The 17,436-nt window shown below is 53.1% G+C and overlaps 1 protein-coding gene and 1 long non-coding RNA gene across 7 annotated transcripts in view; one reads left to right on the top strand and one right to left on the bottom strand.

The window, feature by feature from the left end:
• The window catches only part of SULF2 (sulfatase 2), a 118,793-nt gene that overhangs the window by 15,365 nt on the left and 85,992 nt on the right, over positions 1 to 17,436 (top strand). For 5 of the 6 annotated variants that reach the window (XM_025470344.3, XM_049100666.1, XM_025470347.3 and 2 more), the window contains exon 2: positions 13,657 to 13,936. In XM_025470344.3, the coding sequence (XP_025326129.1) occupies positions 13,762 to 13,936 (175 nt within the window). In that variant the 5' untranslated portion in view covers positions 13,657 to 13,761. Of the gene's footprint in view, positions 1 to 945; positions 967 to 13,656; positions 13,937 to 17,436 lie in introns of those variants that run through there. The other variant, XM_049100665.1, reaches the window with a different exon arrangement.
• Positions 376 to 13,768, bottom strand: LOC125753567 (uncharacterized). Its single transcript, XR_007405688.1, has 2 exons — positions 13,633 to 13,768; positions 376 to 3,209 (listed from the first exon to the last, which is right to left on the bottom strand). It is a non-coding gene; the product is annotated as an uncharacterized LOC125753567 (long non-coding RNA).

Below are 17,436 nucleotides of genomic sequence, written 5' to 3'. Positions count from 1 at the left end.
CTTCAGACTCCTTCCCCCGCCAATGAGTACAAGCTTCTCAAATAATTGTAAGCACCGGGCCGTTTCCAAGGTGAGCTAATGAGACGCTCATTTGCTGATAGCAGGGCCTTGATGGGTGAGGATGGCGCACATGGCTGTGGATTAGGTGGAAAGGGAAGAAATAATTAGATTATTAATACCGGGTGGCCAAAATAGATTCCTATCCCTTTATGGTCTTTCAAAGGGAACTATAGTCTCTGAAACCATAAATATGTGTCTTGTGGGGGTAAACTGTACTGAGAAAATGTAGGGTTAAAAAATAGGGGACTGGAATCCTCAGTCTCAGCTGAGGCGTCTACACTGAGAGCCAGCCCACAGATAGGGGTGAATAATGACTCCGTTCAGGTCCAACTTTATTGCTTTTGGCCAAAGGCCTTTTGCAGAAATAACTTTGTAACTTGCTGCCAGGGAAGCTTTTGTCCACAGCTGAGACAAAAGAACAAAGAACAGAGGTGGGAATTTCTGTGTCGGATGCCCATTTCCCCTAAACACCTAGCAAGAACAACAGGTGTGGCCTGGAAGGTGTGGGCTGGGGGAAGGTGAAGTCCAACCTCCTCTGTGGCAGGCTGCCACTCCTGTTCCCTCCTCCTGCCATCCTGGTGTTTATTCTGTTCTTCAAGCAAACTCACTCCTACCTCAGGGCCTTTGCACTCGCTTTCTCCTTTGGTTAGAAAGCATTTCACTTGTAAGTGGCTTCTCACCACCTTCTGGTCTCACCTCAAACATCACCCATTCTTAGAGGCCTTCCCTGATTTACTCTCTATCCTGTCTCCCTGATGGTTCCTTCAAAGCTCTTAAAATGACCTGAAACTCATCTTTGTTATTATCTATCTCTCCCAGCAGGATGTCAGCTCCTTGAGGGCAGAGGCCTGGCCCACCCTGTGTTTGTGGTTTCTTCCGAGCATCCTGCGTAGCACCTGGCACATTGTAAGTGCTCAGGAAAGATCACACAAGTTTGAAGGGTTGCAAATAGCCCTCCAGCCAAGCTCCAGAGGAGCTTCATTTGGTCTGCTCAGTATTTAAAATGTAGTGAACGTTTTCACTTTAAGAAGGATATTTCCAGTGGGGTCGAGTCCTCACCCTGCAACCTGTTCCTTTAGATCCAGACCATGTCACTCAGTTTCTCCTGCTTCGCCCCTGCAGACATTTGAGTTTGAGGTTCCACTTTAGACAAAGGCCACTGCAGACAGGTGTCTCTCTCCAAAGATAACCAGATAATATCCGGGCTTCTCCTGAGCCTAGGCCGTGGGCCAGCCCACTGGCTCTGGCCAACCCCGTCCCATTGAGTCGATGAAGGCATGGTTTCCAGTGGGCAGGACCTTGTGGTCCTCATCTTAGGGGCCGTGTTTTAGGGGGTCATTCCATAAATGACATGGAATTTCACTGTGTTCTCTTCTGAGTCATCAGGGAAGGAGTCCCCATAACCCCTCCTTTGTGGTCCTCAAGGAGGCCTGCTCCCCTTGCAAGAAAAAGGTCAGTGCCCTTGGCAAGCAAGAATCCAACTACAATGTCATTGAATTTGTTTCTTTATGTTGCTATCCATTTATGGCAGGGATTCTCCCCTGGGGGCGATTTTGTTCCCCCCGAGGGAACACATGGCAGTGTCTGGAGACGTCTTTGTTGTCCTCAGTTGGGGGTGGATACTACGCATGTGTCACAGGTAGAGGCCAGGCAGGCTGCCAGACACCCTACAATGCACAGGCCAAAGAATGGCCCAGCTCCCAATGTCCGTGGAGCCCAGATTGAGAGATTCTGGCTTAGGGCAAGTGGTGCTTGCTCCTCATGGAGGGAGAAGCCTTCCTTTGTAGATAAATTTGCTAAAATTGGAAAGGGAACAAGCTGAAGAATCTGGCACAAGTTGAGAGTGCAGGTGACACGCAGATCTTCTGAGACCTTGCCACACAAGAGTGGGGGCATGGGGTCGAAGTGGGTCCTGTTGGTGATTGTGGGCCAGGTGGAGTAGCTGCGTTGTCTGGGCCAAGTTCTGGAAGGCTGGGGGACGTCTGTGGCTCTTACCCGGCCTAGCATTGTCAGTGCCACCCCTCACCCCAGAGCTGGTCCCCGGCCCCAGCCCAACACCCCTCAGTTTAAGGCATCCACTCCTGACAGGTCAGCCCCTGCCATGGACACAGCAGCCTCCCCTTCCGGACAGCTCCCATGGGCACAGTGTCCCTGGGCTCCGAGGGCCAAGGGGCAGGCCTCCGGAGTGTCCCCCTCTTACCACAGCAGGGGGGAGGGGGGGCAGTTATGGCCAGTTCCCCAAAACCAGGTCCCACACTTCACTTGGGGTTTCTGGGTTTGTTGGCGGCTTCCTTTCTACTTAAAAACAAGGAAGGGGAAGTTTTATTTTTTAAGTGGGAATTCCTGTTTTCCATGCCAGTATAACAGGAGAAGCCCCATTCTCTGAAGTATGGGGCGGGGGTGGGGGTGCCTTTTGTGGCTTTCCACGTCCAGCACAAGCTTTTCTCTTTGCTCCCTTCAGAAGCAGGACAAGCAGGACTCTGGCCCTGACACTGCTGATTGAACCCATTTGAATCATATGAGACGGAGGAGTGGGGTCCAAGGAGCCTTCAGGTCCCCCGGGCCTCCTGAGGCTCAGGGATCTCGGAACTGGGCGTGGGCACAGACTCCAAAGCTTGCCAGACACAGACACAGAATCAGCCTAGGTTCAAGTTCCACTTCCTAGAAGGGGTGATGTGTGCTCTCGAGAGGCCCCCATGGCTCTCCAGGAGGTAGCAGGACCCTTTGTGTTTCCAAGAGGGCCGCAAATTAGCCTGCTCGCTCATCTACACCGTGACCTTGACACTCCTCCATGGAAAGATGGGGTCCCTTGTCCCCTCCTTTTGAACCTGGCCAGTCTTTCTTGTGAATGGCCTGTGACCGATAGAATGTGGTGGAAGTGGCCCTGGGAGACAGCAGAAATGAGCTCAGTTGCAAAAACTGAGGCAGCCCTGCCCATCGCTGGGACACCGCCCTCCCGAGCCACATGGTGCCCCATAAGAAATCAGACCCCCCACCCTGAGGCCACCATGCTGGGAGGAAGCCCAGGGCACACAGGGAGGGGCCCCCTGAGGTCCTAGCCAAATGCCAGTAGCAGCCACCAGCTCTTTGGTCATTTCAGCTCTGGCTTCAGACATTCTAAAGCAGAGACCAGCTATCCATGCTGTGTCCTGTAAAAAAAAAAAAAAAAAAGACTTTATTCTCCTGCTAAGGTTGAAGATCAGTTGTTACACAGAAACAGTCATCAGAGCACTTAGCATGTACCAGTCTACCTCCTTTCAATCATTCATTCATTCGACAACATCCAGAATCTCACATTTTGCCCCCTCACCGCCCCTCTCCTGGTCCAAGCACTGTCCAGGCAGCTGTCCCACTGGCCTCCCTGCCTCCACCCTCACGCCCTGCAGTCTATTCTCCATACACAGCCAGAAGGATCCTGTTAAAACCTACATCCAATCTCAACATTCTCAGGCTGGAACTTTCCAGATCCTCCTCTCGCTCCAAATATTAGCCTTCCCATCACTCAACACTCCAGCCCTGCTTGCCCACTTTATATGTCTCAGGCTCCCCGGCACGCTACTCTCCCAGGACATTTGCTTTTGTTTTTCCCTATGCCTGGAACACCTTTCCCCTAAATATCTTCAAGGCACATTTCTTCACCACCTTCAGGGTTCTACCCAACTGACACCCCACCCCCACCCCCCGCCGTTTAAAGATGCAGCCTTACCCTGACCAGCACTTCTGACCTCTCTCTCTTGTCTCACCCTCTTAGGACTCATCACCTCATGCCTGTGATTTATTTTGGTGTTGATCCATAAAAGATTGTTTATTTCTGGGTCTCCAGCATGTAGAATAGGGCCTGTGCATAGTAGGTGCTCAGTAAATATTTGTTGACCAACTGGAAGAATTAGCACCCAGGCTGTGCCAGGGGCTGGGGCTATTTAGAAAAGAGACAGCCCAGGGCGCCTGGGTGGCTCAGTCGGTTGTGTGTCCAACTCTTGGTTTCGGCTCAGGTCATGGTCTCAGGATCCTAGGATCAAGCCCTACATCAGGCTCCCTTCTCAGCACAGAGCCTGCTTGAGGATTCTCTCTTTCTCTCTCCCCATCTGCCCCTCCACCCACTTGCATGCGTCTTTTCTCTCTCTCTCTCTCTCTCTCTCAAATCTTCTTTTAAAATCCTTTAATGGGGGCCTGGGTGGTTCAGTTGGTTAAGCATCTGCCTTCAGCCCAGGTCATGATCCCGGGGTCCTGGGTTTGAGCCCCATGTTGGGCTCCCTGCTCAGAGGGGAGTCTGCTTCTCCTTCTGCCCCTGCCCCTCCCCACCGCCCACGCTCTTTCTCTTTCTCAAATAAATAAGTAAAATCTTTTTTAAAAAGTAAAGAAAAATCCTTAAAAAAAAAAAAAAAAGAAGAAGAAGAAGAAGAGACAGCCCTACCCCTGCAGAGCTTCCAGTAAGAAAAACAACCCCCACAAAATAAAGACCAGAATAGAAGAGTGCATGAAGAATCACATGTTGTGATGAGTGTTCTGAAGAGAACAAACCTTGGATGAGGCCAAGAGTAACAGGGAGTCCTGCTTCCAGGAGGGCGGCCAGGGAAGGCCCCCTCTCCACCTTCAGACTCCACCTATCCCACACTGCAGGGCCGTGCCCAGGGAACAGTCTGTTTGGCTTGGCAGATGAGGAAACTGAGACCAAATTGGGACCAGAATTCATGACTCCCACGCCCACGTTCCTTCTGCTTTTCCACACCACCTTTTTCTTATCGGTTGACAAATAAGGATGAGGAAAGTTTGCCTACAGTAAGGCAGAGAGTTGGGCCCAGGCCCAGGCCGAGGGCTAGCAAGCTGTGTTGTCAGGTCTCTCTGCACAGAGGCAGGAGGCAGCTGGGAAGCCACCTGAGTCAACACTCTGTCTCCAGCTTGCTCTACCATTTGGGTTCATTTGGTTGCAAGTGACAGAGAAAGCAACTTGGCGCAACCTAAGAAACAAAGAGAATTTGATTCATGTCCCTAAGGAGTCAACGTGTGAGAAAGTTCACCTATGAAAGAAAGAAAACTGCTCAAACTAGTCAAAGGAAAAAAAGGAATCTCTTGGCACCCACAACAAAGAACCCAGACGTAAATCTTCTTCTTTCAGGCTTAGCTGGATCCAGGTCTCAAATGTTTCAAAACCCAAGTATGTTCCATTTCTCTGCTCTGTTTTCTTCCACGTGTTGGCTTCATTCCACCTCTACATGAGGCAAGATGGTGTCCATCTTCCCTCACTCTCATGGTGGAAGGACATGGAACAAGTTAGCCAGTTGAAAAGGGTAGGTAGGCATCTTCTCCTAGCCAGGCCAGGGCGCCTGGATTACTCTGGTTGGCCAATCACTGGGGAGGAGGAATTGGAAGGCTCTGATTGGCTCAGGTCTGGATCCCATGGTCTAGCCTTGGAGCTCTGCAGCTGGGGCATAGTTTGAACCTCACGGACTGAGGACTGGGGAGAAGATCCCCAAATGAAAACTGGATGCGTTATAGAAAGTATGTTAGCCCAAACCCAACCAAGAATGCTAGCCAACATATATTGGGCACTTACTGTATACAGTCCTAAAGGTCTAAAGGATTCACAGGCATTAAGCCATTTCGTCTTCACAACTCTGTAAATGCTCTTACTGGCCCCACTTTATAGATGAAGACACTGAGGCCACAAGAGGGTAAGTTACTTCTCCAACAACTTGTCCGTAGTAGAGCCAAGATTGGAACGCCACTTCTCTGGCTTGTTCCCGGCTGCATTTTAGCACGTACCTATCTGCTTGGCTTTCTCCACTCTCTCAGCTCCATCAGAGGAGAGGTCTGTGTTTGGTTTTTTTCACTGATCATGAAACAGTATTTGCACATAGATGCTCAGATACTCGAGCATGTGAATTACATGGCCTCTCAAACACTGCTCACTTTACATATAAAACCTTGCGACATTCAGCCTTCCAGCTCCTTGAATATATTGTTTCTAAGCTTTCGTTGAGCTCTTAACTAGACTCCGTGGTCCCATCCTAGAAGTTCACTGTGGTTTGCCATAACTTCGAGTCCTGACACTTCTCACTTTTGGCTAGAGTTTTTCAACTCCAGCTTTTGACTTGACTCCTTAGAATGTCAGCTCCCTGAGGGCAGGGACTTTTTTTTTTTTCCCCCACTGCTTTATCTGCAGTACCAAGAACTGTGCCTGGCACATAGTGGGTCTTTGAGAATTTTTTGTCGAACGAATAGTTATACAAGCAACGGGGTTCTTAAGCCATTCTCTCTATGCCCTGATTTCCTTTCCAGATCCTGAGCCCTTGTCTTGAAATTTCATCTTTGCTGCCTCCCTTTGAAAGACCCTTCTCTTGTCCTGTGTCCTGCTCTGGAGAGCTGGCTTGCTTCTCTACCTCCAGCTGGACTTCCAAGACCAGGCACAGAGAACCACCAGATGTCCTGGCCCCAGGCAGGAAGACAAGGAGAGTCTGTGCCCATAGGTTACAGGAGCTCCTGTCCTTTCTTTGACAGCCCTGGAGAGGAAGAGAGAAGCCTGGAAAAAGCCTGAAGCCAGGAAGAAGGGGAGACACCAGAGGAGTGTAAGGTTGAACAGATGTGCTTGTGTCATTTCCCTATCTAGACAACTCCTGGGCTTGCGAGGTTCCAGACCACGCATTTCCATCCTTCCCACTCTGCCTGCCATTTGCTCATGCCATTTCCCATGCTGGAAACACCCCGTCTTCCCCCCTCTTCAGAAAAACCCTGTGGGTTCTTCAGAACTTTGTTCCTCTTACTTAGGAAGAGGAACTTAAACTTTACCTTAAACTTTATCCTGTGAGACCTCCAGGCAGCCCTCTCTGACTGCCCTCCCCCCCCCCCCCCACCCCAGGCCAGCACTTTCCCCCTTCTTCTTTCTGTTTGTGCCATACGCTTAACCTCAGCTGCTTGTACCATTCATGGGTCTCCAAGTGAGCACAGGGGTCAGGTTGAGGCGCTGGGGTCGGGCCGTCTGGATGCACATCTCAGCTGTGAGGTCTGCTTGCTTTACCCACCCAGGGCTCTGCAGGAAGCAGGTCGGGCCTTCCAACAAAGGTGTGAGCAGTGTTAAGAAAATGAGTATTCAGATCCCGAGGGCTGGGGACGGTGGGGAGCATTGGTTGGCACCTGGAGAGAGCCACCCACGGGAGCTGCGGCCCCCAGCAGAGCAAGAGAGGGATGTGGTCAGCTCCCAGCACCTGGGCAGGGAGGACGGATGCCTGGCAGTGACCCCCCTCCCGCTCCCCCAGGGCCAAATCCCACCAAGAGCCAACTGCTGTGGTCCATCCAAGTGAATCTCCCGGGGCGCGGGGAAGCCCGCCCAGGGAGAGGATGGGGAGGAGGTGAGCCAAGGTGGAGGCAATAGCTGCCCCACCTCCAAACTGCATGACCTTGGGCAAGTTCTGGAAACTCCCCGTGCCTCAGTTTCCTCATCTGCAAATAGAACATCCGACTCCGAGCTGTAAGGGTGACTCCGAGCTGTAAGGGTGACGGAGCTAACGGGAAGAGTGCGGAGGGATGGGCGGGGCCTGTCCTGAGTACCCCGCACGTGGTATTATTCATTCTCCACCACCGTTTTTCAGGGCAGTTTGCTGGGCTGGGCCTGGTGCTTCCTGTTGGAAAAGATTCCCTGAAGCAGCAGCGGATGCCTGTCTGCACGAGGCTCAGCCCGCGTCCCCGGCAGCATCCCCGGCAGCATCCCCGGCAGCCCCGCGGAGCCTCCCCCTGCGGGCGGGGCTCGCACGCGGCCGCCCGCTCCCACGGTTCCTCCCCGCTCCCTCCCATTGGCCAGCCCGGGTCACATGTCTGCCTCTGGGCCAATCACTGGAGCCAAGGAGGCGGGACGTGCTGATTGGCTCTGCCTGGGTCACGTGTTCCGCCCCGGAGCCCCGCTGCCCCAGCCTAGCGCAGTAAGGGGGCGGCCGGGACCCCAGCCCCCCTGGAGGACCTCCCGGAGTTGGGGGGGCCAGTGGAATGCTTTGCTAGGTCAGGAGTTGGGGACACGGATGTGAAACCTGACAAAGATCCTTGGCCTCAGGGAGCTGACACCCCAGTCGGGCTGGAGAAGGGGGGGTGACCCATAAAGAAAGAGGTAAAATCCATAGTTTGCCAGAGGTGGTCAGGTCTAGTGGGAGGAGCAGATATTTCTGTGCTAACCTGTGGAGACAAAATGTAAGCAATGACCCGAAGGAGGTGAGAACAGGGCCTTGAAGGTAGCTGGAGGAAGGCTCCAACCAGAGGGAACAGCAAGTGCAAAGGCCCTGGGGTGGAGACATGCCTGGCATGTCAAGAAACAGCACAGGGGCGGAGTGGACAAGGGGAAAAATGGAAGAGGATGAGGTCAGAGGGAGGATAGGCACACTGTGTAGAGTCTCATTGGCCCTTTGGAGGGTTTGGGGTTTTATTTAGCATGAGATGGGCTTTTCAGTGGAGGGCCTTCTTGATTTTAACAGGATCCTCTGACTATTTGCTAGAAGGTGGAGAGAGTAGAAGCAAGGAAACTACTTAGGAGGCTGTTAGGATACAGGCAGGATTATCCTACCACCTAAGGCTGTGCTTTGCACATACTAGGCCCTAAATAGAGATCTGTTAAGTAAATGAAGGAGGACGTTAGCAATTGGGCTGTCCACACCACCTGCCCCCAGCACACGGGGCACCTCTCCACACCCTACAATCCCTTTCCTCCCTTCTCCCTGAGGGTTCTTCCCTCAGGCAGTGCCTTGTTCTGCCTCGGGCCACGTCCTCTCCCACTCCCTCAGCTGCCTAATCATTCCCAAACTCCTCTTAGCTAATATTGTTGGCAATTTAGGGATCCTCAGAGAAGACTACCATCTGGGTCTTTATGAACAGGCCTGAGCGAGGTCCTGGGAGCTTCCCCAAAGCTGTGGTGTGTGGGGCTGGGAGGGGTCATTGGGCCTCCTGGGACTTGTTCCTCTCTGCGGATTAACAGATAAGTCTAGAAGCAGGAGTGATGTTTCTGAACACGTGGGACATTAGACATTTCCGGAGCTGTCTTCCTGGGCTGGAAGGCCTGTGCCAAGGGCTATGAGAAGACACAGGACAAAGAGCAGGCGCCAGATGGGCCTTGCAGCGAGCTGGTGGGAACGAGGGGAGTATCTGAGGGACAGTCAGCACATCCGTCCGCTGTGCTGTGCAGATTCACCAGATACTCTCCACGCAACCACTTTGAATCTTTTACCAAGAAGGGAAAAAAATGGAGGCAAAAATCCCTTGTGTCATTTTTAATTGATTTCTTCAGCATCCAGAGAGAGGTTGGCACAAGGCCAGGGGAAGTCAGAGCTGAGGGAATTCATCAAAATTCGACCTAGTGATGACTTGATCTGATGAAATAATTAGCTCCTGTTACTCTCTGGTCTCCAGTCACAGAGCTTTGACTTCTATCCAGAGGGGGAGCATCCTCGCTGGTGGGTTATGGTTGCCTGGGAGCAGGGAGTGAAGGGGACTGCGGTTGGGGGTGGGGAAGGCTCACGAGAAAACCAACATGGGTGCCAGGAACAGTCCAGCTGACCACATCTCCCAGCTCCACCCACCATCTGGCCCAGAGCTCCCAATACAGGCCGCAGCTGCCAGCTCCATACCTCCCTCTACATCACAGGCCTGGAGCCCAAAAGACCCTCAGAGGACACCTGGCCACCTGCTGCTCCATTTGGCAAATGAGGAAGGAAACTGAGGCTGGGAGACTCAGGAACTTACCCAGTAATCTGGTTGAGCCAGACTGGGTTTGAACCCCGTGTCTGCCGCCTATTTAACCATGTGTCATGGAAAAGTACTTTTAATTCTCTGCGCCTCGGCTTATCCAAAAAATGGGTATAATATTGATGGGTGGAAATGCAGATTAAAGGTAAAATGTATAGAGCAGGGGCTGGAGTGTTGCAAGCTCTCAACAAGCATTTGCTGTTACTGTTTCTGGTAGAAGAGAGTTGGGGGACATCCCTTGGAAAGTCTCTCGATGTTATTTTAGTGCTTGATGTCTATCTGAAGGCGCATGGATGTGTGTTTCACAAATGCAGGTGGGCCGGTTGAGGCATCAGTTCAAGTGCAAGGCACAAAGCATCGTGATGGGTTTCCCGAGGCAGGTGGGACAGGGACTGAGAAACATGATTTAGGAACCACCCCATGATTTGGGGTGATCCACGGACCGATTCGAGGTGGAACATGTCTCCTTTTCGACCCTCTCCCAGCTTTCCACTCCCTCCAGCAGAAAGTCTAATGCGCTTTGACTTCTTTCAACAGCTAAAGAGAGAGCATGTGCAGGTGGGAAAGCAGGTGGGCACAGGGCTCAGCTTGGATCCTTAGGAAGGAACTAGAAGCTGTGAGGCAGAGTAAGCGTGTCTGCTTTCTTTCATTCTGTGTGAGTTAGTTTGATGGAGAAGGGGATGCCAAATTTCCACTTACCCTTGGGTAGAAAGTTTACTTTTTCAAAAACGCGTATTTGTGTTTTTATTTTTAAATGAGGCCATTTCACAGTGGAAAGGTTGTGCAGATTTAGCAGAAACGGGGGCTGTGGCACCTGAATGGAGGTGGTTGGGAAATGTGGGTTTAGGGGAGGGGACCCGCACTGAGCGGTCAGGGGAGCAGAAGTCAGACCCCCTCTGCCGTTTGCTCCCTGGGGGATCTTAGGATGGTGATTAAGCCCCTGTCTTCTCAACCTGAAAGTGGGGACAGCACTCGTCCCTGTGTGGGGGGTGGTTGGGAATGGAAGAGACTCTGCAAGCAGAGTGCCCATCACAGCCCACCCACAACCACAGTGACCGTCACCCGAGAATGGTTTACTCTGTGAACGGTGTGTTCCGGGTCATTCCCTGTGGTGGGCTGTGGTTTCAGCACTCTAAATGAACCCATTTCATCTTTCACAGCCATTTTATAGACGAGGAAACTGAGGCACAGAGGGGTTAAGTTATTTGCCCAGGGTCACCCAGCAAGTGATGCCAAAGTCCACATCTTAACCGTTGCCCAGTGCAGCGCATGGCAGATACTGAATAAGCAGTTGATGCAGTGGCTCTGGCTGCCGAGAGGTCGTGAGATGGAAGCCGTGCTTGCCCTCGGGTCCTATGAAAGTCATGGTTCCCAGGTCAGCTCCCCCGAGCATGTGATCCTCACTGCTCCCCCCCCCCCCCCCCTGCACAGATGTCCTGTCCGAGGTCTCTGGGAAGGGAAGCACTGCATGGAGCCTGCTCCTGGCCTGCCCTGGGGAGTGTGGATGGAAGGTGTTACTTCCAGAGGCATTCGGGGCTTGGGGAGCAGCAAATGAGGAGTCTTGCAACACCCAGAAGGAACTAGCCAGGGAACAAGCCTCACTACCCATAGGCTTGAAGGGACGAGAGGAGGGAGAGGTGCCCCCAGGGCTGGAGGAAAGCCAGAGCAGTGGCCAGCTTAGTGACAAAGGCACTGGGGTGCTACTAATGCAAGGGAGGGAGCACAGCTGAGTGAAGGATTTCCTGCCTCCCCCTCTCTAGCAGCCACCCAACAGAGCTTCCCCAGGCCCAGCCCTCAGGAAGCCAGAGGTCAGGCAGGTGCCACCTGCAGAGGTGAGACTGGCTTCCTGGGGTACAGAGCAGGGTGGAAAACAGATGAGGGGGACCCTTTCTGGAGGAGGCTGATGGGGGAAGGGGTTGGTGATGCTGCTGAGCCTCCAAATGAGGCTATGGTGTGGCCCTGCCAAGCCCCACGTCCCTCACTCTGCAGAATTCTGGGGACCTTAACAAACCCCCCACTCCTTTAGCTCTCAGAATATTTCTTTGGCCCCTACTAGGTGACAGGCATAGTACAAAGTGCTGGGGACCAAGCTGTGGTGAACACAGGCCCACTTCCTACCCTCCTGGAACTGACCCTTGAGTGGGGAGAGCTGAGCAACTAAGATGATTGCAGGTTCTAGTAGGGATTATCAGGAGAATAAATCAAGTTATAACAGAGTGCCTCAGGTGAGGGCACCACCTTACATACGGCAGTCGGGGCAGGCCTTTCTAAGGATGTTGTTTGTGTCAAGACTTGGTGGAGGAGAGTGAGCCCGGTATAGAAAATAAATCTGGGGAAAGACTCTTCGAGGTTTAAGGAAGAACAAGTGCAAAGGCCCTGGGGCAGGAACAAGCTTGACTTGTCAACAGAAAGAAGCCAGTGGGGCTGGGGAGGAAGGAGGAGAGGTGGGCAGGGGCTGGATCACTTGGATCCCCTGGAAGCCCTGGTAGGGAGCATGCATTGTATTCTTCAGGCTGGAGAAGCCAAGGGAGAGTCTGAGCAGGTGAGGGACAGGATTGGGACTAAGGTGAGGGCCTTGTGCCAGTACCAGCTGGACTGAGTGAGTCCCTTTTGTCTTGTGCCCTGAACACCTTGCTGGTCTCAGCCTGGGCCAGGCCTACTGAGGGATAAGATGGGATTTGCATTTTAGGGAGATGCTGCTGGCCGTCTGGAGAGGATGGAGGATGGGGCGCAGTGAGGGGAGGCAGGGGAACTCTTAGAGGGGTGTTCCTGCGACCATCCCCTTCTGTGGACCGGAACCCTTGATGAGTTCCCTGAGCTGTGACGGGGGTGGGGGGCAAGCAGAGTCATTCAAGGTCATGTGGCCTCACCTCCAACAAGCCTGGTTTCTTCCTGACACGTCTGCTCACTCACTCTCTCTCATTCTAAATAAATGAGACCTAGAGTCTATATCTGGAAAGACTTGAAGGCTCATTTCCTCAAGAAGTAGAAAAATGACCGCAGAGAGCAAAGGGCAGAACGAGATCAGACCTGCCCGAGCCAAGATTCGCCATCCTGCCTCCCCTGCCCCAGCCTTTGCTCATGACCCCATCTGACCCGGGGTCCGGGGTGACCAGGGTCGCGACAGACTGGGACAGCTCTTCTCCCGCAGCTCTTTGCGCTCCCAGTCTTCTCTTCTGTCATCTTGTTTGTTCTTTGGACTGAAAACTAGTGTGAATAACTTGCCCACTGTGGGATCTGTCGGCAGGGGGCCTTCACATGCATCCCCATTGGCTGGAGCTCCTGTAACAAACTCGTCTCCCCATTTTGTGCCCGGGAAAACTGAGGCTCCTTACTGGCTTGATGGGGGGACCCCGGCAGGCGACAGCTGTAACTGGAGCACACGCAGCATCCGGGGTCATACAGCCCTGCCTGAGCCACATGCTGCCCAAGAGCGGGGACTGCATCCTGCTCACCTGTGTCTCCCCCACCCCAGCTGCCAGAGGAGAGGGGATGCCCAGAAATATCTGCTCCCCCACACTGGGGTCCTCCTTTTCCTTTCTCTGGGGCAGATCTGTCTGTTGAACGGGTTGGATGGTCCAGAAACAGGCTGGTCATCTGACTTGGGACAAGGCCCGCCACCGGCACATGCAGTGGATTGCTGGTCTGGGGGAGAAAAGTCGGTCTGCAGAAGTCACAGAGAGCCTCTCTGCTGCTCTGTTGACTGAGCAGATCGCAAGTTCTTCCCTTCTAACTTTCTCCGAGTTCGGTTTTCTTTGCTATATCTCCCCCTGATCAAAGACACCCGCTAGTCCATGCCAGAAATCATTATGCAAGCCCGAGCAGTCAGGCGGCCTTTACGTAAAGACTGACCTGATTCTCTTCCTCCTACTTTAGATCCGTGAGTAGAGCGGGAAGGGAAAAGAGGCAAATCCACAAAACGCCTCAGACTTCAGCCTCCTGGGTCCGGCAAGAAGCAACAGATCGACAGAAGGTCGTAAGATGGCACCCCACGGCCTCCTGCTTTGCTTGCTCTCCACAACCGCCTTCTCTCTGCTGGGTGGGAGTTCGGCGTTCCTGTCACACCACCGCCTGAAGGGCAGGTTCCAGAGGGACCGCAGAAACATCCGCCCCAACATCATCCTGGTGCTGACAGATGACCAGGATGTGGAGCTCGGTAAGCACCCGGCCAGCAAGTGCCACCTACCCAGCAGGTGACCACCCACCCAGCAGGCGCCACCCACTCAGCCAGCACCAATCACCCAACCAGGACCACCCACCCAGCAGGCACCACCCACCCAGCCAGGACCACCTGCCCAGCAGGTGCCACCCACCCAGCCAGCACAACCCACCCAGCAGGCGCCACCCACCCAGCCAGCACCACCCGCCCAGCAGGCGCCACCCACACAGCCAGGGCCATCTGCCCAGCCAAGACCACCCGCCCAGCCAACACCACCCACCCAGCCAGGACCACCCACCCAGCAGGTGACCACTCGCCCAGCCAGCGCCACTCACCCAGCTAGGATCACCCGCCCAGCCAGGATCACCTGCCCAGCCAGTGCCACCCACCCAGCCAGGATCACCTGCCCAGCCAGCACCACCCACCCAGTCAGGACCATCCAACCAGCCAGCACCACCCACCCAGCCAAGACCACCCACCCAGCAGGTGCCACCTGCCCAGCAAGTGCCACCTGCCCAGCCAGCACCACTCACCGAGCAGGCGCCACCTGCCCAGTCAGGACCACCCACCCAGCAGGTTCCACCTGCCCAGCCAGCACCACCCTCCCAGCCAGGACCACCCGCCTAGCATGTGCCACCTACCCAGCCAGGACCACCCTCCCAGCTGGGGCCGCCCGTCCAGCAGGGGCCACCTGTGCTGCAACGGCTGCCATGCTAGATCTGAAGCTCCTGAGTTGGGTCACAGTGGAGACCTGTGGAGCTCACTTGGATTTAAACCAAGTCACAGGGGGTTGTCCCTCACATGTACGTTCGCGGCTTGGTTTCCAAGGTTAGGAGTCTCCAGCTCATTCCTAAGGCAGAGCCCTTCCTGGATTTCTCCAAAAGTCTTAAGGAGAAGAGATATTTAGACCAATTCGTTAGCTTCACCCTCTCAGGTACCTGCTGTGTGCCAGGCGATATTGTAGGGCCTGGAACTTGAGTAATGAGTGAGATAGGCACGATCCCTACTGTCGTGGAGTGAGGGCCACAGATAATCAGCTAGGCTGCAGGGAAGATCATTGCAGGAAGGGAGAAATGGGCTGGTGATACTAAAGAGGATGCTGTGCTGGTTGGGGGAGTGGGAGCTACTTTGGATTGGTAATCAGAGAGGGCTTCTCAGAGGGCGTGATGTTTGAGCTGACACTGAAGCTAAGAAGCAGCCAGCCAGAGTGTGCATATGTGTGTGCTTATGTGTGGGTACGTGTGTGTGTACACACACACACCCATATGGGCCCTGATCTTCCGATCTAACCGCTTCAGGTGGGCTCAGCCTTCCTCGGTGGCATCTGGGGACAGGGAGGACGGACACTACTGCTAGTAGTAGTGTCCTGACCCTGTTCACCAAAATGGTGCCTCAGGAGGACGAGCTTGGCTGCCTCCTGCCCGGAGCTTCCTCCCTTCACAGTGCTCTGGCTCTAGAGGTGAGGACAGGACCCTTGTCAGGGTTTAGCTCACTCGCAATGACAGGCGTGTCAGGGGCTTCTCCAGCTCCCAATCTCAGCACCTTTATTCCCCACGCAAGCCCCCTCCCCCCAATCACACTGCCTCCTTGGCTCAGCGTAGAAGCCTTCCTGGCTCCGCCTCTGTGCTCACACTAGACCACAGGCTCCTCTACCTGAGCTGTGAGTGCAACATCTGCATAGGCTTTTCTCACCACGTGTCCCTCTGCATGAGGACAAACCTCCACACATGAGGCCGCCAAGAGCGAGCCCGTCTCAGCTGGACCTTCTGCTCCCCAGGGCCGAGCTCCACTGATATTAGCAGCTCACCGTTGGGGCTCTCCCTCAGGGTAAGCCTTCTTTCTCCCTAGCTTCTTCTCCTCCCCACCACCATGAATTCACTGATTTTACAGGTTCTATTTCTCCAACAAGCAAACCATACACAGAACTGCCCTACTCTACAAGAGTACAAATGCAAATGACATAGATTTTCTAACAACTACATTATTTAATGCTAAAAAAATGTGAAATTAATCATGTATTTTGTTTAACCCAGTAGGTCCAAATGCTTATCATCTCAACATGTAATCAATAATGAGACAGTTTACATTTTTTTTTAAAGATTTTATTTATTTATTCATGGTAATCACACAGAGAGAGACAGAGAGGCAGAGACACAGGCAGAGGGAGAAGCAGGCTCCATGCAGGGAGCCCGACGTGGGATTCGATCCCAGGTCTCCAGATCGCGCCCTGGGCCAAAGGCAGGCGCCAAACCGCTGCGCCACCCACGGATCCCGACAGTTTACATTTTTTATATTGTTTTTGAAATCTGGCCTGTACTTTACACTTACAGCACATCTCATTTAGGACTCACCACCTTTCAGGTGCTTGGTAGTGCTTGTGGCTACCATGTTGGACAGCACACAGCCTTGTGCACTTTCCCCCTATAACTTTCCCTTCCAGTCATCAGCGCTACTATGTACTGTGAAGATCCGAGAAAAGCCTTTTAAGCAAGGGAAACAGCATGTGCGAAGGCCCTGAGACAGGAGCAAGGAGACAGATGGGGCTGGAGCCTGAGGGAGGGAGACTGAGAGAGAAGATGGAGCCATATCTTGGAGGCTCTTACAGGTTGTGGTAAGAAGCACCTGTGGTTGACCAGGTGAGGCCGTATGCACTGTCAAAGGGCAATTGAGTATCATTGGTGGCAACAAATTTAAAAGTTGACTAGATAAGCCTTTGCAACCAAACCTGAGATTGCAGTGAAAATCCACCTGCAAATCTACACTCTTTTTGGATCCATCATTAAAAGCATACATCAGTCTTTTTAACTGCTAAGAAAAGGTAACTTACATACATCCCAGTTGGTCCTTATAATGATTTATATTAATAATCACCAGTATAGATTTTTCTCAGAGAGCTTATCAAGTGCAAGAAGACTTTATAGCCAGGAAGCAATCGAAGCCCAGAACTTTTATTGAAAATTGGGCACATAGAATACCTATCTCTCCGGCAACATTTATCTTGCACCATGTTTGATGACCACGGGGAGCCTACAGATCACGGTCATAGGGACCCAAGTTTTGTTTTTGATAGAATTTTGCAGCGAGCGCTTGCATGTGGCACCTGGATCTCAGAGCACAAGGGTCTTGCTTCACGGGGCCCCTCAATTGTAGTCATGCCTGGGAGTTCAAGACTGCCTGGACGTGCACTCGTGCACTCAGCAGATGTATGTTAAGCATCCTCTCTGTACAGCACACTGTCCTGGGAGCTAGAGGATGGCGGAGGAGTGTTCCAGATCCAGAGAAGGGGAAAGGCAAAGACTGTGTTAGTTAGCAATGAACTTGGTGGGTTAGGACAGAAGGAAGGCTGTGGGCTGGAGAAGCGCTGGGCTAGAAGTGGGGAGAGAGAAGGCCAGGAGTGGACTGGGGCCAGGTCATGAGGGGCCTTGGGGCCACGAGGAGTTTGAGTTTTATTCTTGGTGAAATGGACCTGGGTTAGGGGGCCTTTAGCAGAGGCAGGG

Source organism: Canis lupus, chromosome 24, assembly GCF_003254725.2.
Source record: "Canis lupus dingo isolate Sandy chromosome 24, ASM325472v2, whole genome shotgun sequence".
NCBI lineage: Eukaryota > Metazoa > Chordata > Mammalia > Carnivora > Canidae > Canis > Canis lupus.
Note: the sequence above shows the minus strand (reverse complement) of the source record. Positions and strands in the feature narration are given on the sequence as shown.